At 40.8% G+C, this 24568-nt stretch overlaps 2 protein-coding genes across 2 annotated transcripts; both read left to right on the forward strand.

Moving 5' to 3' along the window:
* Window positions 1-4611: 4611 nt before the first annotated feature.
* On the forward strand, window positions 4612-5199 carry rhoh (ras homolog family member H). Its single transcript, XM_070924612.1, has one exon. It carries the CDS (start codon window positions 4612-4614, stop codon window positions 5197-5199), a length of 588 nt encoding a protein of 195 aa, XP_070780713.1.
* Window positions 5200-12000: 6801 nt separating this feature from the next.
* Window positions 12001-17345, forward strand: chrna9a (cholinergic receptor, nicotinic, alpha 9a). The gene is made up of 7 exons (XM_070920974.1): window positions 12001-12046; window positions 12228-12373; window positions 13688-13842; window positions 14027-14207; window positions 14843-15194; window positions 16453-17051; window positions 17175-17345. The coding sequence occupies exons 1-7, from the start codon at window positions 12001-12003 to the stop codon at window positions 17343-17345; spliced, it is 1650 nt and encodes a 549-aa protein (XP_070777075.1).
* The last annotated feature ends 7223 nt before the right edge of the window (window positions 17346-24568 follow it).

Raw genomic sequence — 24568 nt, forward strand, 5'->3', positions numbered from 1 at the left:
GAAGAACCTGGTTTATTGGATTAAAGATGCTACGGAGGACAACACACAGACACACACTCTCTGTCTCTCTGTGCACTTCTACAACGCCTCCTAAACAATTATTACAGTATACACAGTATGTGACACTCAACCTCCTCGTTTCTTACTTCTGTCAGTCAGTTTTGGTACTTTTTTTTTTTCCTACTCGTCTCTCTCTTTTTTGTTCTCCGTCAGTTATATAGCTGCCACTTAGTTAAATTGAGGTTCATTTTAGTTAAATTCAGTCTTAATCTTAATTCCAATCTTGATAAGAATTGTTCTTCTTCTGTGTTTTATGAAAGACAACTGCATTGGTGTGAGATATTTTTATGTATGTGTAAAGCTACAATGTATGTACATTTTATATTTAAAAATGTTTTATAGTGTGGTGTATTTTGCTTTTCATTAATCATTATGCCTTTTAAAGAGTATGGACGATCCATTTGTTTTCAAGGCTCCATGTTGAATAAGGTCTTATTTTATCATTCGAACACTTACTAAACTAGATTCATGTTTGAGTTTTGTTTTGAGACACAATTTAAGCATTTTATTTGACACTAAGTCTACATTTAATGTATGCCATCTAATGAAGATTGTCTTCTGAGAAGTTATCACAAAACCAAATGCTCAGAAGGAAGAGTTTTTTTCCCTCTTGGTTGTAGTGTTACAGTGCATCTGCCTGAAACTCTTCAGATGATCAAAAGGCCGTTAAATAGGTTGAACAACCTCATTAAATAGTTTGAACACCCTCCACTGTGAGTTCTGCAGCAATTAGTCTCATTTGTGTTAGTATCAGCTGCCTCAGCAACATCCTACAACTGTTCATTTACTTTTGCTTAAAGGCGAGCCAAGCTTAGCTGCTAATATATTGATATTCAAACTCAGGTAAAGATTCAACAATGTTTCATGTCTTTCGAGGCCAGTCGATTGTTCCCAGCCTGCAGCTGGTAGCTTTTTTTAAAAACCCATTGTGCCAAATTTTGTAGACACTGTATTCCTCAGGTTGCTACACTATTTTTGTAGGTTTAAAATCGCTTCTGTTTTTCTGTCTGTGATATTTTTCATAAAGGTGCAACAGAAATGTTGACACATTTTACAGACTGTACATAATGTTGTGAACACATGAATTGTAAAGAGAAAACTATTTTTTTATTCATTTGTTAAAATGGTTTTACAGAGAAGATTGTATTGTGGAATAAAATGTGTGTACAGTTTAAGACATGCATGTGTGGGTTTACATCAATATTTCTCTTGTGTTAAGGTAGCTTTAGTAGTCGTTTATGTTTTTTTACCTATAAATTACAGGTTTATTCACACACAATTGAAGAGTTTGGATTCTAGATTAAATAAGCCTGTGTTACTGCTCTGTAAACAAAACAAACCATCACAAAACTCCAGATTTAGTCATTTAATATTAGTCAATGTATCAACAGACTTGCCAGTTTGTTAGCGATATCACATATATTGTCTTTTCAAAATAGTGATGATGCTGATAAAGAGGGACGGTATAACATATGCAATTTACAACTTTGCTTTAATTAGATACAAAGAGATCATGTACTACAAATGATAACTGTTTTCATAGTTTACTATACAGTATGGACAATTTCTGTATGAAGCCAGATTTAACAACAAAGATCTCTCACTGGGACAAAAATCTGACATGCCATCTGCATAGTATTTGTTTGGACTTGTTTGGGAAAGACTTTAGACTGAGATCCTTTCCACGTACCAGAATGTGAAAGCCGGATATTTACTCATTTGGATGGGCACAGATAATGAGCTACTCAAATATAAATAAAAACGCTAAGGACCATATTCAGATACATTTCTGTCAAAGCACTGTGTACATTTTGACATTAACTCAACCCTATGTATTGAAAACATTGCCAATGGAAAAAAAGAGAGAGAACAATACATAAAAGGCTGTTTAAATGACTTCTTTACTGATTTAGCGTTGCACTCCAATAACATTGTCTGACTCACGATTGACAGTAAAAATAAATCATCAAAATTCCACACATTCTTCTTCCTTGTCAAAACATGGCGCCTACATTACCCACAATGCAGCCCACCTGCCAACAGTTCAGTTGTGTCACGCTAGTAGCAGCTAATTTTGCCTGGGGTCGGCTAGCCTAAAGCAGAGAAGAGGAGCGGGCTACAGAGGTCTGGTAAACACTTCTTTCTAACTCCACACCTCTTTTTACTTTTTCTTTTTTTATTTTCCAAATTGTAGTCTTCGGGCCCAACCGACGCTGACTCAAGTGACATCATTTGAGGTAATTTATCAGACGTCACCAGCTCGCTCTGAATTTGCTGCCGTCCCCAACACCTGTACACACACTCCTGACGTGGAGCATCGGCGGAGTTCCCCTTTAACAATTCATAACATACACAATGTGTATAAATGACACTCATTTTGAATTGGAGGCGGTTTTCTAGTGATTACTGACGGGAGCTCACATTGTGTCCTTCTGTGTTCACCACAATGGCAACCTAAGATATTTTAAAATCTTTTATTTGGGCCAGACAAAAGACAAAATGGTCCAAATCCACAACAGCAATATATGTATACACACACACACACACACACACACACACACACACATATATATATATATATACATATTTTAAAGCACAGCTGCTGTGGGGGAGGCGAGCAGGGGACTCAGTCACACCTCCACGCTCCAACAAGCGGATGTGTTTTACTTTTCTTTTCTCTCGTACTTTCCTCGCTTCCCTCCTCTACTTCACCAGCCTCGGCGCTGTCAGGCAGGTGCCAAAATATTTCGTCTCTGCGCCCGTTTCGTCTCTAATTAATACACACTTTAGCAATGTCGTTTTTAGGGCATCCACTTAGGTAGATTATTATAATTAATAACAAAACGTCTCCGGAGTTTAAAGGCTTTGTTTTCTGTGAAGTCTTCTAAGGCGGCAGCCAGCATCCGCCCGTTACAGATTGAGAAGACAGACAAGAAAGGTAATTATCGTGTTCTTTGTCCTCGTTTTACTTTGTCTTTGTCTTGATCTTGCTGGGGAACTTCGAGGTTTCTTTTCTATTCTATTCTATTCTATTTGGAAATTTAACAAGACTACATAATGTGGGCAAAAACCTAAACTTGTTTCAACATTAAAACTTTAAAATGAGCAAGTGGGACGTTTAGTGTGTATTCTTACTCTCTCATTAGGACAAAAAGAGCATTGTGAATGAGTAAAATAGCATTTTATTGTAAACTCCATGAAATAAGAAGAGTTTAGTCGGTTGCACGAAAAGTTTGATCCTTGTTTTCTTACTTTAGCCTACTTATTTTATTCATTCTTGCTCTGACAGTAGAGTTAAAACGAAGATTTCTTCTTGTGAGGTCATTTACAAAGTTGAATTGTGGAAGAATTGATTGAAGTGTCCCATCTACGTTATGGAGGTCTTTCCATCTAGATGACTGTGTGTGTGTCATGGCAGGTGGTTTCGAGGTTATGATTTGTTACTTTTGGTACTTTAATACAATTGTCAAACTGTCAATTTAATGCCCAAGAGACTTCATAAAAAAAACAGATTTTGTTGATTATAATTAGAAAAGAACCATCAAGATTTATATATATCACTATGTCAAACAATAACACACAGAGACATCTTCATCAGTTATCAGATGTCTGTTTATGGGGCAAACGGCAGAATCAGGACTGTTCATGAGGGAGACACATTAGAGTAGTTGGAGACGGACAGCTCATATGTATGAGATGGATATGTTGATAATGAGCCCCTGTTAAAGTCTTCAGGATCAAGCTGTGAATTCTGGGTCACACCCAAACACACGCATTCTTACTTCCGTATTCAATCAGTACTTTGTCATACATTTACATATACATTGCGGCACTCTAGCAGTTGACTACTTCTTTATTGTTTAAGCAGATATTTCTCAAAACGTACTGTATTAAGAGCCATGATGCTGTGATCTTCCACGGTAGGCTACATGTTGTATGAGAAGAATCTGTCAGCAGACTGGAGAAACGTATAAATAAGGTTAAATGAATGATTTGCTAAAGCATTTCCGTTGCTAACCGTTTCGTCTAGTAAGACGAGTGCTTACAGATACCTCATGTTCTTAACATATCCTCTCTTCATCTCTCTTCCTCAGCAGATGTCCCTCCTCAGATCTGAGAGGTTAGATCTGTTTGGACAGACTGACGGCCCTCAAGATGATTAGAGAGAAGGACCAGAATCTGACCGCGCTGCAGAGACCATGCAGAAGTGAGACGAGCCGAGAGGGCCTAAAGAACTAAGACGTTATGTGATGCATGTATAAAGCTCACAGCTGACTGTGAATACCCGCTCTATATGAGAGACGTTACTGGTCAGTTCAACAAGCTGAATGACTGAAATCTCCGGCAATGTAGTTACCACAAGTCAGGGTTACCAGTCACCTGCTGTGAAAACTATCACCTGTACGCGGAAGTACAGCACACACAGAGTGATCACCGCCTTTGAATACCTCCTGAACCTCGTGCCTCTCCAGATCAACAAGTTCCAGAAAAACCTCCCCAGAGACTTTTTCTACTGAACCACAAACAGGATTGAGACCGTCAGAGGCAACCATGGACGGCGTGACACAGATGTCGTTGAAGTGTGTCCTGGTCGGGGACAGTGCCGTGGGTAAGACGGCCCTGCTGGTCCGCTTCACCTCAGAGACCTTCCCGGACTCCTACAAGCCCACAGTGTTTGAGAACACAGGGGTGGAGGTGTACATGGACGGGGTTCAGATCAGCCTGGGGCTGTGGGACACAGCGGGCAATGACAACTTTAGACAGATCCGACCGAGATCCTACCAGCAGGCCGACGTCGTCCTCATCTGCTACTCTGTGGCCAACCCTAACTCGCTGGCTAGCGTCCAGCACAAGTGGATTGCTGAGGTTCGGGAGTACTTGCCCAAGGTGCCAGTGCTGGTTGTGGCCACCCAGACGGATCTGCGGGAGGTGGGGGCGCATCGGGGCAGCTGCATCTCAGCAGATGAGGGGAGAAGTGTGGCTCATGAAGTCCGAGCTAAAGGCTATCTAGAGTGCTCGTCCTTAGGCAACCGTGGCGTGCAGCAGGTGTTTGAGTATGCAGTGCGGACGGCTGTAAACCAGGCGAGGAAGCAGGCCAGGCGACGGATGTTCAGCATAAACCAGTGCAAGGTCTTTTGACTCTTGACCTTGTCTTGGAGGGCTCCTGAGCCTTCATGAGATTACTTTTTCAATAATGTGTTTTAGCGTGCTGTTCAAACTCAGTGAGAGTCTGTAGAGGTACAAGAACCCAAAGTTGTATTTCTCTTATATTAGTAGGGTTACTTTTTCACTAACGGGGTGTCCTGCCCCCCCAAGACTCTCCTAAACTCAAACCATATCTAAAACTGAGAACACAGGTGGAAGTTGCTTTTGTGCGATCCAGGGAGAGATGTGAAGACGTGAGAGAGTTCATCTTTGATTCATCTGATGTGTTTTTTAAGTGAACTACATTACATGGAGGTACTTCAAATGGGGTAACAGATTATTTTTGTGTTTCAGAAACTTTGTTACTTAAATTAAAGCATTTAAAGCTTTACAGTTGACACAGCATATTGTTTCTCAAAGAAGAAAGTATCTTAATATCAACAAATGAACTTTTGAATTGAACCACAAATAAAATGACGCAACCAGGTTTACAGTTGCGTGGAGCTTTTACAGTGTGAATGGCATAGATGTCAAAATAACTTATAAAGGCGAGTGCATGTTGACTTCAACTCTTCAGAATAAGGAAATGTGGGTGTCAGCTCAGAGAGCCCGGTGGGTTCATTTCTGCTGCATCAGGCTCTACATACAGCATATTCTCTATTATTTCTGTAGAGAGGATAATGTTTTACTAGACATGACCAGGAAATAAACTTCCAATAGGTGAAAGAGTAGACAAACATGCCTACAGGCTATATGTTTCGCTGGGTGTATTTTTTATATATATATATATCTGTCAAATCTATTTAAAAGATACTTGTATTTGTATTGTTTGAAATGTTTACTCAGACATCAGCTACATTGAAATGAAATTTTACTAACGCATGACAGTCAACACATATCAGTCATTAAAAACATTTTAAAAAATCTACAAAAAAGTTTTGACACAAACCATATGCCACATGTTAATGCCTATTGTGGATTTTTTTGTGAATTGTGTTTTTTAATTATTTAACTGTGTACCTCCAATTGGAATATATAAGAAAAATATTGAGACATGACCTGTGTGTTTTGCAAACTGTCCCTGTTGTTTGTTTATCACTGGAACAACTAATTCACTTTCAATAAATTAAAACAAAACAAAAAGCATTCAACACATCGACACAGTATTGTTTTATTTATATCTGATAGAGAATGACTAACTGAATATAAGAGGAAGGTAGTGAAAGTGAAATATATCCAGATCCTCAATACGGATCATATATGCTGTAAAAATCTATAATTTATACTCTTTGTATATGAACATCCTGTTTTTTTGTATGTATTGTCATCTTGTCGTCTTATCCTATCATGGCCACTTTCAAACACATTTTATAGAGCATTATAATAAGTGTTTGATATATATACTTATATTACATGTTTTGTGTTTCACATATGTAATATCAAAACATATACAGTGTGGGATATTAAGCTACCATTTGCCAAACTCATGTATGAAATGTCACATTATATTAGATGTTCATATACAAATCATTTTAATTTGTACATTTTTACAACATATTAATCATTTTTGTGGGAGATGTGTTGGCTACAGTCAGCAAGAGCAAGTGTCTCATCTTTGACTTTGACTGGGTTATCACTATTTCTTGAATGATGATTAGGTCAAACTATTTTGTTTACAAAGCCATCAAACTGCTTTCAGACATATCTGCTGTGTGTCTGTAATGTGTTGTAAGTGTTTATAAATGCTTAACTGAGTGGCAAAACAAAAAATGAATACAATTATCTGAGTGAAAAAGAGACGAAGATTGCAAGAGACAGCTTAGCCAATGAGAACAATGCATAGCTAACATACTAACATACACACACACACACAATAGATATGAGATGGAGACGTGAGGTGATGAAGTCTAGATCTCAGACATGACTTTAAACCTCTGTATCCATCCCAGCCAAGTCAAGTCAGTTTTATTTATTTTGCCCAAAATCAACTTGCCTCAGTGGTCTATATTTTAAGCCTAACACCAGTGCAGTCTAATATAGAAGTACCTACGTATTATATGTCCGTAAATGTGACATATGTGTCTGTATGTACGTGTTAGTGGGTTTGAATATGCATGTGAGACAATGAGGTGAGCAAATGAAGGCTGTTTGAAAAAGCTAGCCTGTGATAAAGATTTATTGTAGCCGAGTGATAATGAAAGCGTATAAAAAAAGATATCCAGGAACACTGAACAACCGGGAGAGAGCTCAAAAACGCTTTCTCCCGCTCTTTCTCGACATTTCTCTGTCTTATGTGGTGTTCAGAGCTGCTGAGGATGAGAGATACAACACAGGCTTTTTCAAGGATACGCTGAAAAACACCTAACCACATCCCAACACACACACACACACACACACACACACACACACACAGACACACACACACACACACACACACACACACACACACACGTGTACATTATATAGTCAAACTTGTGCAAACACACACAGCGACTCTAAGTCATTTTCTCAGTTGTGACAGCCTATGTACTGCTGGATAGCTTAATCTATAATAATATATGATCATTTATGCTAATGTTGTCAAATAAATGTAGTGGGGTAAAAAGTATAACATTGGCTTCCAAAATAGAGTTGCATGAAATGGAAATACTCAAGTAAAGTACCTCAAAGTTGTACATGTACTGGATACACGGGACCCTCTGACCACCTGAACATGGTGTGACTGCATGTCCACCAACTCTCTTGCTTGATGTAGTAAAACTTGACAAAAATCCCAAAACTTCTCAGAGCATACAGATGAACCATTTGCGTGTTGGAAGTAATCATCTGTAATAGTACTTATTAGTATAATAAACTTCAAACTATTATTGTCTTTTAGACGGTATCATCTGACACAGGTGGCAAGACACCAGACACCCAGAGTATGTACAAATTCGTTCACAAAACAGCTCTCTTATTGAGTTTACCACGTATAATCCAATAATATAGCTGATAATGTGATCAGACTTTGGTATTCACTTAAATATCGTCTGCATGTTGGTAAGTTTTGAGTTACAAGTGACAAAGAGAAACACTACGCTTTGAGAGTTTAACATATTTGACTGCCTGCTGTGGCCAGATCTTTCATCTCTCATTGTGCTCTCTCTCCCACAGCTACCACAATGCCATATCCCTTATATGCCTCTTTCTCTCTCTCTTTCTCACACACACACACACACACACACACACACACACACACACACACACACACACACACACACACACACTGTATACAGGGTGAACAGAAGTGAACATAGTGGAGCCACTTCACAGTTGGCGGGTAGCGGTTTTTCTGTCTTACTTCTCAAGGGCCCCTGATGTGTCATCGTTAGACATTTTGACATGTCAGAGCAGAGGAGCTCCTAGTGTAACTGATAACTTTAATAATGGCTGCATTCCATTTAGATGTTGTTTCAGGGTTCTGGTATTGTACATACTGGCTCATTGACAAGCGCCATTATTAATGTTATCAGCCACACCTGTGCTATAACATACTCAACCAATCTCAGTTGCAGCGGTGGATGGTAACTAAGTTTTTATTCACTAAAGGAACTTGTACTTTACTTTTAAACGTCTACTCTGCTACAGTTCAGACGAAACTCCACTCCGCTACATTTATTTGACAACTTTAGTTAGTAGTTACATTTCAGATTCAGATTAATAATAGAAAATCAACTAATAAATGAGGATGCATTATTATCATAGGACAAGATAAGACAAAACTTTATTGATCCCTGGGGGGATTACTAATTATAAAGTAATTACAATTAGCCCCAGCTTTACCAGCTGCAACATGAACACATGAATGCATCAATAATTATAATCCAATAATGCAATACATGTTCTGAAATGGACCATTCTGCATAATGAGTACTTTTACTTTTGCTTTAAGTATAGTTTGATGATAATACTTTTGTACCTTTGTACCAACATCTAACAGAGTATTTCTACACTGTGGTATTGCTACTTTTACTTACATAAAAGATCTGAGTGCCAGCCTGTGTGTCATAAAGCATGCAGCGTATATCTTTACACTGACTTTAAAGGATAAGGCTACTGATGTTATATATTTCTCTCAGTCAACTTTCACCCTGTCTGTGGACCAACCTACAGTGGCTGTGTTCATTGTAACAGCCCTTTTTTCACAGCAGACTTTTTGACTTGTCATAGCGGAAACAGCACAGGTGGAACTAATAACGATGGCTACTTTCTGTCCAAGATCCCCAATAAGCCATGACAGTGTGACGGTGAGCCAGCATGAACAATACCACGACCCCGAAACTGAGGCAGCTACATAGATTTGAGTCAACAATGGAGGTCTATGGCAGAGGGGAATAAGATGTATCAGGCTTTGGCTCCTCAGAGAATAGTTGCTAGTAGGATCAGTTCATTGTTGGCTATTCTGACTATAAAACAAATATAGCATGTCACCAGACTTAATCAAGTCAACCACACCTGTGTTGCTCATCCTGCTCAAGATTACTAAATCACTATATATCACACATATATATAAACACTGTATACACAGACGTGCTTCCTTAGCTGTTACTACACCACTGCTCTTTGCTTTTTAACCCTGCCCCTCTGTCTCCCCCACTCTCTTTCCTTTTCTGCCCCAGTCTCTCCCCCATTTACTGCAACAACACCGACGCACACACTCCTGATATACATTATTACTCACAAGCTGCCTCTTCTTTTTGTACAGTGCATACATTATATTATACTTTTCAATCTTCAGCATACAAACACACATTTACTCTCTTCCCTTATCGGTCTGTCTCTCTCTCTCTCTCTCTCACACACACACACACACACACACACACACACACACACACACACACACACACACACTAATAACACACATTTTACCCTGCACAGAGGTTAGAAATGCTATACAAAAGCTTTGACTCTTACTCTGCAACAATGACACTATTTTACACTTTCTTCCTTTTCAGACACACACACACACACACACACACACATACACACACATACACACACACAGGAAACACCTGTCCTATGCGAGCTCTGTACCACAGAAACTCAGTGACACATTAACACATTGCATCACCATGAGCAGTACTCTGCTGTAAATGAGTAGAACAATGTCAGTAACGTTTCTTACTGACGTTGTTTGTTTCAATACTTTTAAAGACAAAAGTTTTGATTCACTGTAAGCTACACGGACCCTGCTGCTTCTTTTGAAGCGGTCTAGTTCGAGCACTGATTCAAATGAAATTATTATATATATCATTATTTTCGAAGATGAGCGTGATTTTTTGTTTCTCAGGTTTTTAGTACAACTGCCTCATAACCTCATAGCAGAAATACAACATTTTGCCTCGGGGATTCTTATATTAAAGATATATTCTAAATATCAGAAATATAGTGATTGCTATAAAATTTGTATATCTACATTCTAATAGATATATTCTAAAACCTGAACTATTGCTTGGCATTTTTGTACATCTTAGAAGAAAGACGTGATGCATCAAGGTTATATTTTTAAACTTTTGCAAGTAAAGTCGACTGAGAATTATTGCTCTCTTTCTCACGTTCACAAAATCTACAAACTCTAAACCAGCAGCTCTTCTGCTGTTGCCCACCTTCATGGGGAACATCGACAGTACTTGTTGAGGGAGGTGAGAGTCTTACTCATAATTTAACCAGAAACTATTTGGCTTACTAGCTTCTCTGACCTCTGTAATGTTTTAACATTTTAGGACCTACTACATCCATTCTTCTCCCTGCTAATCTATTTTCTCTGGAATTTTGGAATTCTATATTTTCCTCAAATAATGATACTGTAGTAGTGCAGTAGTGTTTCTGTAGTATTTCTTTGGCGTTGTTCTTGAATATGTTATCATAATCTGACTTTTTTTGTTCTTTCATAGAACAACATAACACATTTCAGAATAAAAACAACTTATTTCCATAGTGGTCTTTGCTGAATGATGAAAACATCAAATTGTCACTTGTCAGCAGGTTAACATCCTCTAAACCTTTAAGATGTCACGTCTGCTGGCCAATTTTACAAAGGTCAATTAGTTTGGCTTCCTTTTCTGGTTACTGATCTCTTTGACAACTACATACAAAGAGAGGAAGACATCTACTCTCATAACTTATCTACAACCAGTGTACAGCTTTACTGTTCTTATGTTAAAGATTCCTGTTCACAGAGTGAAACCTGATCCTGGATCTGAGTTCTTTGCCATGTAGCGTGTATGACATGTGTCACATCCTCACTGACACGTGTGTGTTCATCTTGAATGACCTGAGCACAGGTAAGAAAGTGTCACAGTATGTGTGTGACTGACACATGCCATTAAGCTGTGTAATGCAGTAAGGTTCAGTGTGTATGCGTGTGTGTGTGTGTGTCTATGTGTCGTACAGCTGGTTGTGGTCATGTACACAAGTAGATAGGGCTGCAGGCATCACATTTCTCCCAGTGCATGTGTGCTACGTGATACTGCAGTGTACCTGTGTGTGTGTGTGTGAGAGAGTGATAGCCCCAGGTCCTGTTCCAGAGCAGCGATCACACACAGAGAGACAGTGACAGAGGCGACTAACAACTAGCGAAGCATAAGAGCTTCTGACAGGATGTAAGATTTCATGAATTTTCTGTGGTCTCGGCTCGCACAGCCTCAGCGGGGCAGAATGGAGATCAGAATAGAGTGACGCTCTGGATTTGGACCCGGGCTGCCTCAGTGGCTGCTTTGCTGAATAATTGATCCCTCGGCTTGTGACTGGTTGAAAATGAGGAAGGCAGCGCTGATGGTTTGGATCAGCCTTTTGGTGCAAGGTCAGTTCTGCATGATGGATCAGTGTAATGTTTATATCTGACTCATACACATTTGTTTATTTTATCTTTGTGAAGCCAACTCTGCCTTGTTTATCTGCTCTTGTCCTTGTGATTCCCTGACGTTTGTCTGTGGTAACCTTTGCTGTTGTACTCACCCTCTGCTCTCCTCTTGGCCCCTCAGTGTCCCATGGTGCTCAGGGTCATTATGCCCGCAAACTTCTGAATGACCTGATGGATGGCTACTCCAACGCTCTGAGACCTGTAGAGGACACAGACGATGCCCTCAATGTCTCCCTGCAGATCACACTGTCACAGATCAAAGATATGGTGAGTGGAGAGGAAACTCAAATACGTATCATTATGCGACATAGACTTACAGATATAAAAACCTGTACACCCAGGCCACATATAATACCAATTAGCCACAAAAGAAGCTCTTCTGATGGGTCTTTAAATTTTACCTCCCTGGTTGACAATATCACATATACTATTATATATTCTGTACCTTCTTGTTTCAACACTTAAAGCTACAGAAAGCCCACACTGAGTGAAATAATCAAATCCAAGATAACATATATACAGTATATATGCACCATTACATCATGTGGAAAAAATACTGAATGTTTGTACAAATTTCTCCAGAAATCCACCAGATGTATTTGGTCCCGTTTGAAACTTCTGTGGATTTGACCAATGCTTGTCCACACAGCGTCAGTTGTAAAGCTGGGTTTACCTGTGGCTGCTTCATTTGGCAGTTATAAACCTCTTACTGCCAAATGATTACATTGATTATAGGAAGACGGAGATCAAGATCTGTTGTTGTTATTGTTGTAATTCCTGGCTCACTTCTAACTGCCATAGATTCAAAATTCAGTAGTTTTATTTGTCACATGCTCAGACAGTATGTGCAGTAAAATGAGACTGTAATGTTGGTGTTCAATAAAGAATAATCATTAGAAAGAGAGTAAAACTGAGACCAAAAATGTTTAAGATAAATGAGCAATTAAGATATGAAGTAAAAAATCACACTGAGGTGAAGATGCTCTAAGCTGTAAAAGATATATAATAGAAGATTTTCTAGTAGCCCGTGTCAAAGGTATGTCAAGACTGACAGAACCACGTTGATAAGAAATATAAATTAAAATCTAGTTATTGCTAAATTATAGTGGTACTATATGTTCAAGTCTTAAAAGAATACTTCAGTGTTTCAGTACTGTACTTTCATAAAGTACGAGATGAAAGATTAAAAAAGAAAAAAAGAAATTAATGCTGCAGAGGCCGAGAATTTAGTCAAGCTCCAAAAACATTGGGTCCCACACTTTGGTCCCTTGATGCAACTCTGTAGCATGCTTTGTTAAAAAAGTTTGCAGTCTCGATTTCTGAGGTGAGATACCCGAGTGATTTCACATGAGTTAGTCTTTGACAAAGCAAAACAAATGAAGAAATGTGTGGTTCTCATGCTGTATGGACTGTGCAGAGGCCAGCACTGAATAGGATTGTACTGCAGTATAAAGTAGGAATTGCATCCAGCCTGTTTGTTTGTTTGATGAAGTTATTCAGGAACAACCTGCAAATTTAATGTACACATCAGTGAGAATATTGTGCCACTCTCTCTCTCTTTAAATGTGTGCGTGTGTGTAGGATGAAAGGAACCAGGTGCTAACCACGTACCTGTGGATCAGGCAGGTCTGGTATGATGCATACCTGAAGTGGGACAAGGAGGACTACGACGACCTTGAAATGATCAACATCCCCAGCGACCTGGTTTGGAAGCCGGACATTGTCCTCTACAACAAGTCAGTAACTGGAGACAAATATAAAACAGGGAAGACAAGACATATTCCCATGCCCTCTATTGTAAGCCCACCTGATGACAAACAGCAACTGGCATTCATGGTGTCCCCGTAAAGCACCAGTGTGTGTATCTGATTGATTGCATGCATCTACAAATGTGTCCTTTTGCTCTGAATGTCTGTGTAGAGCAGATGAGGAGTCTGCAGGTGAATCCAGCACTAATGTGAAGCTGCGTTATAATGGAGAGATCATCTGGGACTCTCCAGCGATCACAAAGAGCACATGTGTGGTGGACGTCTCCTACTTCCCCTTCGACTGGCAGTCCTGCAACCTTACCTTTGGCTCCTGGACCTACAACGGAAACCAGGTGGGGACATTCATCCCCTTCAAACGTGACATTTGTATTTTTCCTTTAATGGGGTCAGTTTGAATTCATATGGCTACATTGTATAACAATGGTGACACGTTTTCACAGCTAATAATAAAAACAAATACTCCATATAAACAATGCAAACATTTATACAGCATAAACCACTCCGCTGTCCATATCTATATTAAGTATACTTAAAAAAAACATCTTGCCTTAACATAGGTATATACTTAAAGTGGTTATAATGTGTAAATGAAACTGATTGCTTTAATGATAGTTATTGCAGGTTTGAGTCACTTTCAAACTCTGAGTTTCAAGGAGGGCAATAGCACGACAAGGAAGCAGTAAAGTCTTACCTTGTATTTTATTTTATAATTCGTATGAACTGACATTTTAAGATGCAAAAAGACAAATAGGATGATGGAGAAAGTTTTTTGTGTGTATGAGTTGCTCCTCCAAATTGTGTATACAGTAGGTACAGTGTCTGTTCATGTTACCTGTGGTAATCGGTATGGGTCATGTACCAGCTCTTGTTTTTAAATTTTGTTGTTTGTGCGTCCACGACATGAGCGTATTTGCATGTGTGTTGATCCCCGCAGCTTTCACTGTGTTCTTGTGCGTCCTCCACACAGGTGGACATCAGCTTGGGCATGGACAGCGGTGACCTGTCTGACTTTGTGGACAACGTGGAGTGGGAGTGTCACGGCATGCCGGCAGTTAGAAACGTCATGATGTACGGCTGCTGCTCCGACCCTTACACCGAAATCACCTACACCCTTCACCTGAAGCGCCGCTCCTCTTTCTACATCTTCAACCTGCTCCTGCCCTGCTTCCTCATCTCGTTCCTGGCCCCGCTGGGCTTCTACCTGCCGGCTGACTCGGGGGAGAAGGTTTCCCTCGGGGTCACAGTGCTGCTGGCGCTCACTGTGTTCCAGTTGTTGGTGGCTGAGAGCATGCCTCCTGCAGAGAGCATGCCCTATATAGGTTTGAATTATTCTGGGCATTCAGTTTCGCCTCATTGTTGATTTCAACTATAGAATCTACAGATCAAAAAAAAAAAAAAATATATATATTTAAAGTAAGTCAACATTATGAGATACTAAGTCTAAATTCTGATGTAATATCTAAACATTTGACTTGGCAAGCAGTGGTGGAATGAAAAAAAAAACATTTACTCAAGCAATGTACTTAAGCACAAATTTGAGGTACTTGTATTTTCTTCAAATTCCACTTTAAACTTCCACTTCACTACATTTCAGAGGGAAATATTGTACTTTTCACTCCACTACAATTATCTGACAGCTTTAGTTACTTTAGTTTAAGACAAAACATACAAAGAGCTTATAAAATATGACATTTTGTTCAATCAGCAGATTAATCAATAATGAAAATAGTCATTGGTTGCAGTCCTAAAAAAAAGTTCAAAATGAGACCCACCTCAACCACACTACAGCACTTAAATGCTGCTTATACATTAACAATAATAATTACATGAATAATAACAATCTAATGATATAATATAGAACAGTCACAGGGGTACTTTTACATTTTCCTGATTATATTTATATTTTCAATGCAGGACTTTTACTTGTAAGATAGTATTTCATAGTGTGGTATCAGTACTTTTACTTAAAGGCAGAATGAGTAAGATTTTCCTTACAAACAAAACAATGTATAGACTCATAAAAAAATAATCCCTCTCAATTATCATTTGTGACCCACTAGACGTGTGTGTCTGTATCTGCAGAGACCCCGATCTCTGCCTGTTTTTACTTATTTTGCTGTGATCGGGACGTTTCTGGGCATCAACCTGTTGGCAGTGGGTGGGGAAGCTCCGAGCCAGGGAGGAGGGGCCAACCTTGAATGTTGTATTTACAAACCACAACCGACAAATCCTGCTCATTCTGCCTTTAAGTGATCTGAATTCTTCCACCAACACTGTTAAAGTCTAAAATTTGACCTAGTGTCTCATGTTGTTGACTTATCCTTCATAGTGTTGACTTACCGGAGTATTTTTATTTTCTTATCATGCCAGAGATGGGCTTCCATATGAAAACTCTTATTAGATTGGTTGATATGTACCAAGAATGTATCTGGTATGTCTTTCCAGAACATTGCTGATGAAGTGAGGAAGTTGTATGTGAATGTTCGACCTCGTAGTCTTCAAATTTGGGCCATGTATGTGTTGACTTGTCAACAGTTTCTCCCATCATGAATCTGTCCTTTTTATCCTCTCCTCTAGGGAAGTACTACATAGCCACCATGACGATGATCACAGCCTCCACCTCTCTCACCATCTTCATCATGAACATTCATTTCTGTGGTGCCGAGGCCAAGCCGGTCCCTCACTGGGCTAAGGTGCTCATCATAGACTACATGTCCAAAATCTTCTTCGTCTACGAGGTGGGGGAGAACTGCACCACACCAGAGAGCGAGAGGACCCCGCTGTACCCCGAGGAACCCATGAGCGACAAGGGCGGCTACCACGATGACCGTTTCCACGACTACCACCATGACAGCGACCCATACAAGTACAGCAACGGCCATGGAGTGCATCATCACGACAAGCACCACAAAAGCCAGGTGAACGGCAACACCAACAGCAGCCGTCACCATTACAACAACCACAACAACCACGCCTCCAGACTGGAGCAGGGTGAGGGGAAGCTGGAGCCCACACAGCGCTACCACCACATCAGGAGGGATGAACTGGACTACCAGGCCCCTCCTCATCCAACAGACCTCCTGAACGGAGGGCTGAAGGAGCAGCTCCTCTATCCCACAGAGAAACTTCAAGTCCCAGCCTGCCCCTGCTGCTGCCCCTGCCTCCAGCATAAACAGGTGCATCACCACGGCGCGCTGTTTCTCCATTTGCTTGCTTTGCCTACTTATCTGATTACTCCTCTTCTTCTAAAGTTTCTTTTAAGTGCTCGCTTTTAGTTCACCTATCTGTCTCCTCCTCAGGTGGTGAAGAACATCCAGTTCATCGCCAACTGCTTCCGCGAGCAGCGGGCTACTTGCGTCAAGGCAGCGGAGTGGAAGAAGGTTGCCAAGGTGATGGATAGGTTTTTCATGTGGATCTTCTTCGTCATGGTCTTCCTCATGAGCATCCTCATCATCGCCAAGGCATCCTGACAGCCTCCCCATCATCTTTTTACCATGATGACATTCATCCTAGGTCACTGCTGGACCTCAGTGTTGCTCAAGAGTTGCCTCATTTTTATTCTAATGCAACACCAGATAAATCAAAAGTGTTTTGTCTACAAAGAAATCGTATTTGATATGTCCGTATTGTGTTGTGTGTGTGTGTGTGTGTGTGTGTGTGTGTGTGTGTGTGTATGTGTGTGTGGTTGTGTAGGTTCATTGTTGTTTCTTGCTTTGACATAAAGAAGACAAGGTCACTGCACACGAATCACCCGTTTAAACGCACAAGCACACAAACACCGGAATTCACCGGTGGCTGTCGGTTAGTTAACGTCAGGTGTGCTTGCATGTGTGACGGAGCAGTGGAGCGGTAAGACAATCTAGACCTCACCTTGAACATGCATGGACTCTCCATTATTGATGAGCGAACAGCCAGACATCCAGCTATAGGCATTGCATTACTTACATTACGCTTTAGGCAGTCAGACGATGCTGTTTTCTAGAGTCGGTTACAATGAGAGCAGCAGAATAACCTCAAATACTTATGAAACAACCTGATGTATGATGTAAAAAGAGGGCAAAGGTCAGTGATGCAATTGCCAGGCAGAAACTAAATTTAGTTTGTTTCGTTTATTATCATTTTAGGAAATTCCCTTTGTTTCTGTGGAAACTGTCAGACAAATACAACCGCATCAAAAGACATCCAAGTTAAAGATAGACTTCAAACAGAAGAGTTCTCCACAGCAACATCACCAACAATCGAGAATTAAATGGAACATCATCCCATGTCCTTTTTTATACTTCCTTCTCACCATGGAAAAGCCTGCAAGATAAAGACATTAAAGTCAGGTGAAACTGTGTTTTTCTTTTCTAGATGTTAAGAAATTGGTTTACATAACTTGTGAATACTTGAATGTGAGACTTGGACAGAAGTGTGAATGTTTACCTTTCTTACTGTACAAAGGTCCCTCACTTTTTAACACAATATTCAGACCTTAAAGTCTACCTCCAGAGCATGAGCGTTGGATGTACTGTAACTTTTGACTAACTTACGCTTTACTCATTGGTCCAGTAAAAAACAATAAACCTTTGATATCTTGTTAATAAATATGGTTTTACTCACTCACAGTTTGTGTTATGGTACAAATCTAATTTGTCGTACATGATGTACATATAAATTTTGAAAAACTGTCCATTTCTGTTTTTTTTGCCTATAAAATTTCTGTTCATTGCTTCATACTTTTTCTGTAAAATCTTTGGTTTTACATACACATACCTCCAGCATTAATAGTCATACAGATGAATACGTAAATCACTCAGTAGCAGGAAGGTGAGAATGGGCAGATAAATCTTGACAAGGCTATTGAAATGTATGTAATCAATGCAGTCATATAAGCCATGATTAAGGGCACACACACACACACACACACACACACACACACACACACACACACACACACACACACTAAAACCTTTCTGTAGAAATTTCCATTCACCCGACAGCCTCTAGAGGGCAGATAGGCTGCAATCACAGAGGATTCAGTGACTGACTGACTGAAAGAATTAATGAATGAACTCCATGCATAACAAAGTGAATATGTAAATATATTTATTTATAAAAATGCCTAAGAGACAGTTTAATGATACCAAAAGACAAATAATCTATAAAGTGTTACAGATCATCTTAATTGACAACATCATTCTTGTTTTGCCGGACAAAGTGTCCAAAGGCCCTCTGCTTTATAATAGTATTTCCAAATCTTCACTGTAGAAACGATGAATCACTAAGATATTAAAAATCCTAAATAAATGAGTTCCCCCACGAGTATACCTTATTATTCAAGATTTGAAAGTGATACATCAAAAAAAAATTATGCATTATGAGATGGAGTGATGATAACGTCAATAAAACAAAAGGGTCTTATGACTTCAATTCTAAATCACGTTAAATAAACATCTTAGTGCTGGCATTGTGAGATTTGTGACATAATTTCTAATTCACTGAACAGACGATATTCAGAAATACTCCAGGCTCAAGGTGAAGTTAGTTCTGATCTCTATAAATAAGTGTTCTCATTTGCAGACTCCAATAAACTCCCTGACTCACTGAATAGCTTTCTTTAGGCAGTAAAAAGAGCATAATAACACTATTAGAAATAAAGTGGAATCCATTTAAAATCCACTCTTACTCAATATTACTGCTTTTGTGTCTCAGACTGAAGTCTCAGTTCCACATAGTATTAAATACAGTCAATAATTTGTCTGACAGACGACATCAGACAGACTCTGCCTCCGTCTAGTGGAGTTTGTAAACAAACACACGCTGTAGCTTCTGTATCAACTCACAGTTTAAAGTGCTGAGCAGCACCATAAGAGAGTAACACGAAAGAAAACATTAATTTGACAATTTCCTCTCCTCTGGAGATGTCGTACCAACGACATGTTATTGGATACACAACATTTAGCCATGTTAGTTGGATGGAGATTCAATTTTGTACAGACATGCATGGGGATGAATTCTACTGACTCTGATCCTCAGACTTTTTCTCTTTTTCTGAGGTTGACATTTTTGTTTTTTTAGTGAAAATGTCTCAACAACTTTTGGATGGATTCCGATTAAATTTTGTACACACATTCACATTCCCCTCTGGAAGAATTGTAATAACTTTGGTGATCATCTGACTTTTCATTTAGTGCCAACGTCAGGTTTTGATGAATCAAATAACTTTGGTTGATGACCAAATATATTCCCATCAGCCTCAGCTGTATTTAGCAAACGTTGGCATGCTAACGCGCTAAACTAAGATGGAGAACATACATTATACCTGCTAGTCATCAGCATGTTAGCATCGTCATTGTGAGCATGTTAGCATGTTGAAGTCTGTGCCTAAGTACAGCCTCACAGAGCCCCTAGCATGACTGTAGACTCTTGGTCTTGTTCTGCTGTTTGTTTGGTCTACATGAAAGACCTCCACACGGACAGGAGAGTGAGTTCATTGATCCCTGGTGGTTCCTAAATGACAACTAATCAGCTAACTTTAAAGATAAAGAGACCCAACATTCAAATGACTAGTCTGTTGGACGTTGATCACACTGACCCCTCATATAGAATACCTCAGCCTGCCTCTCAGATCTTTGCCTCAGCTGGACCATGACCTCTTGCTGGAGTGTGTATTCTCAGAGATAAGATCTGCTGAGGTTTCAGAGACAGACTATTGTGCCACACTTTATCCAGACTGATATAAGAAATGCGGTGATGACGATGGTTAGAGTTCAGAGGGGTTTAACATGTCATAGGGCCAGACACACCCACAATGTTGGGATCTATATAGCGATGCGCTGTTCTCTTTTGTTCTTAATTCATGGAGGCAAGTGACCAGAAGCAGCATGTCATCTTTTAGCAAGCAGCTGTCTTCCATCAGCCGTGCAGGTAAGTTGGGATTTATGTTTGTTTGTTTGTTTGTTTGTTTCTGTCTTTCATTTGAACACAACCTTACTCCTTCTTTGCCCCTACAGGCAGGAAGCCGTCTTCCTCCTCCACTGAGGTCAGACTGGTTTTGCTAGGGAAGACTGGCAGCGGAAAAAGCTCCACCGCCAACTCCATCTTGGGCCGTAAGGTCTTCGACTCAAAGGTCAGCAGCTCCTCCGTCACCCAACGCTGTCGCAGGGCCTGTGGAGAATTTCGCGGACGACACCTGACGCTCCTGGACACTCCAGGGCTGCTGGACACTCATCAGACTCCACAGGAGGTGCAGAGGGAGTTGAGGAGGAGCGTAAGCCTCCTGTACCCCGGGCCCCATGTGTTCCTTCTTGTTATTCAGATTGGGAGGTTCACTCAGGAGGAGAAGGAGGCGGTGCGGCAGATCAAACAGGCAATGGGTTCCCATGCTTTGAGTTTCTCTGTGGTGGTTTTTACCCATGGGGACCTTCTGGAAGAAGGGACATCCGTGAAGCATTGTCTGATAGATGGGTGCCGGGATCTGGCCGAGCTGGTGGCCGGATGTGGGGGCAGGTACTGTGTCTTCAACAACCAGAACTCCAAGAACAAGGAGCAGGTGTCCGAGCTGCTTGCCTTAGTGGACAGCATGATGCAGGGAAACAGAGGATACTGCTACGCCAGCAAGATGCTCCAGAAAGCAGAGGAGGATCTGGCTCAGGAGCAGCAGGAGGAGAGGAGGCTGCGGGACGAAGAGGAGGAGCTGTTGAAAAGGAAGCAGGAGGCAGCAATAAAAGAGTCGTATGAAAAAGAGCTAGAGATGGTTCTGCAAAAAAGCAAGAGGGAGATGGAGGAGCTGAAGAAAAAACAGCAGCTGGAGAAGGAGAGGGAGGAGAAAGTGGCAAGAGATCGGGAGGAGGCCTTCAGACGAGGGATGGAGGAGAATGACAGGAAGGAGAAGGAGAGGAAGATACAAGAGATGGTGAAAGTGATGAAGATGCGTAGAGAAGAAGAAGAGATGAGGGACGCTCTTCAAGAAAAGCTTGACAAAGTAACTAAAATGCTGGAGGAGCAGGCCGAGCAGGAAGAGCAAATGAGAAGAGCAATGGAGGAGAAGATCCGAAGAGGCCGAGCGGAAAATGAAAAGAAAGAGAGAGAGAGGGAACTTCAGCAAATACAGAAAGAGCAGGCCATCAGGCAGAGGGAGGAAATGAAGAGAGGCGCTTTGCAGAAAGAGCTGGAGAGACTCACTCAGAGCTTGGAGGAGCAGAGCACGAAGGAGGAGGACAGAAAAAAGCAAATGGAGGACCTGCTCAGACGTGAGAGGGAGGAGAACCAGAGAGAACGGGACATACAGATGGAGAATCAGAGAGTGGAGAAAAGGAGAACCGTGGCCCTCCAGCAGGAGCTCAAGCTCGTCAGAATGAAAATTGAGCAACAAATAACGAGTGAAGAAAACCTCAAGAGACAGCTGGAGGAGAACCTGCGGAGGGAGAGGGAGAAGCGCGACAGGGACATGTCTATGCTGAGAAAGCAGTGCGACAAGAAGTGTACAGAGCTGTGCAACGAGACGATCAGGAAGAAGTCTGCAGAGAAACACAGCACAGTGACGACTGTGACCGGATATGTGCAGGAAATGGGACTGGTGGGGCTGAACGCAGCTTTAGAGAGTGTTGGCGCTCCGTGCTGTATACAGTAACAGCATGAAGATGTATTATTTTACTTTTACTGTATGTCAGGACAAACTTTTGTCTTTTTCATGCATATGTGCACTGTGGCTTTAACTACTTCACTAACAACTAATCATTCAGGAATGTACACTATATTGTGACTTTTGAATCATTATTATTAGATTCAACCATTAACTCACAGTTAGGAAAAGAAAGGACATTCATGCCCACGTGAAAGCAATTTCATTTCAACAAATGGACGTAAATCCAGCGTGTCCTAAATCAGCAAATGCACAAAAATAGTCCAAACTCTCAAAAACGATGGCGATAATCTGATTATCAACTCCCCGCCCTCTGCTTTGGACTGTCTGTCTCGGTCTCCATCATCTAAATCTGTATTCAAACAAAACCCTGTTGCCCTTAATAAAGATCAAATATTGCTTGAGTGCTATTTCAGTGTTTCTCACCGATGCTCCAACTTCAGCTGTGCCATCTGGTTCTGTCCCCGGGCCAGAAAGTCTGCTTTTATCCCCAACAGCATGTCCTGTTTGTGTTTGAGTGTGGGTTTATATGTGTGTGTGTGTGTGTGTGTGTGTGTGTGTGTGTGTGTGTGTGAGAGAGAGAGAGAGAGAGAGCTGTGGGAAGAGGAGGTATTAAATTTAGAGTGCACTGTCATGGCACTAGGAGAGGAGGGGAAACCACTCTCATGTGTGTTAAATATGACGCTACAGCCAGCAGCCAGTTCTCTTAGCTTAGCATAAAAACAGCTAGCCTGGCTCTGTCCAAAGGCTTCTTGGCTTGTGGAGTCTCCACTGGTTGCCTGGCAACCTCGTGGTAATGACGAGACTCCAAGAAGTTACCGCGGCTGACCAAGAAACAGTCTGGCACTTAACCCCCCCCCCCCCAATAAAACTGCAACATGTCTTTCTTGCACTTCTGTTTTGGTGCGGATTACAAACAACAAACAAATTACATATAATGTGTTCCTTTGTGATCTTTAGAGGTGCTGATAGGCTGATCTTGTCACCTTCAGACGGATCCAGGTCATCTGCCCCCCCCCCCCCCCCCCCCCCATTCCCAGTCTTTGTGACCATACAGTTTAGTGGCTGCTTGCGGTAGCTTCATATTTACAGATAAAGACATGAGAGTGGCATCTTCTCTAATTCTCTGCAAGAAAGTGAAGCATTTCCCATGAGGTCAAACTATTCCTTTAAACCTGCTATTTTTTGGCCACTTGAGGACATTGGAAATGAGTTGTGAACACAACACTGGCATGTCATCACCGTTTAAGCTGATATAAGATAAGATAAGATAAGATAATCCTTTATTAATCCCTCAGTGGGGAAATTTGCATTGTTATAGCAGCATACAGGATCGTGCAATAGCAGAGACATGAGTAAGAAAATCAAGTTATTATAAATAAAAACAATAAAGACCAGCTATAAAAAAAACACCAACTATAATTTAGTTCTCAGAACGGCTAAAGGAATTTTAATGTATTGCACATAGAGAGATGTAGATATTGCAGAGTGGATTGTCCATTTCGGTGTGCGTGGTCTACTGGGAGTAGTGCTGATTGTAGAGCCTGACTGCAGCCGCGAGGAAAGACCTGCGGTACCTCTCCTTCACACAGCGCAGGTGAAGCAGCCTGTCACTGAAGGAACTGCCCAGTGCTGCCAGAGTGTCCTGCATGGGGTGAGACATGTTCTCCCGATATGTCAAACTTGTGGCAAATACAGCAACATCATCAGTCATTTGGAGTCGTGTGTCTGGTGAGTGTAAATCCAATATTCACTCTCTTTTAGCTCTACTAACTCCTGAGGGAAATATCTGGCTCTATAGCTGCTAAATACTCCACCATGTTCACCAGCTAGTGGCTACCTGTGTCTGTCTGCTGTTTGGTGCTGAGCAGGGAGTGCACGGTGGGTTTTTACAATGGGATAATTGACTCTAAAAGATGAGATGGCAATTTGAATACGTGACTCCCTGAATATTTAACTCTTTTGAATATATCCAAATATTTTATGAAGAACCATGAGGATAAGAAACAGATACTTTTAGTACATTCGAAGAGAAGCATTTCCTTGGAGACAAAGAAAGAAAACATC

The sequence above is a fragment of the Enoplosus armatus genome, chromosome 2 (assembly GCF_043641665.1).
Source record: "Enoplosus armatus isolate fEnoArm2 chromosome 2, fEnoArm2.hap1, whole genome shotgun sequence".
NCBI lineage: Eukaryota > Metazoa > Chordata > Actinopteri > Centrarchiformes > Enoplosidae > Enoplosus > Enoplosus armatus.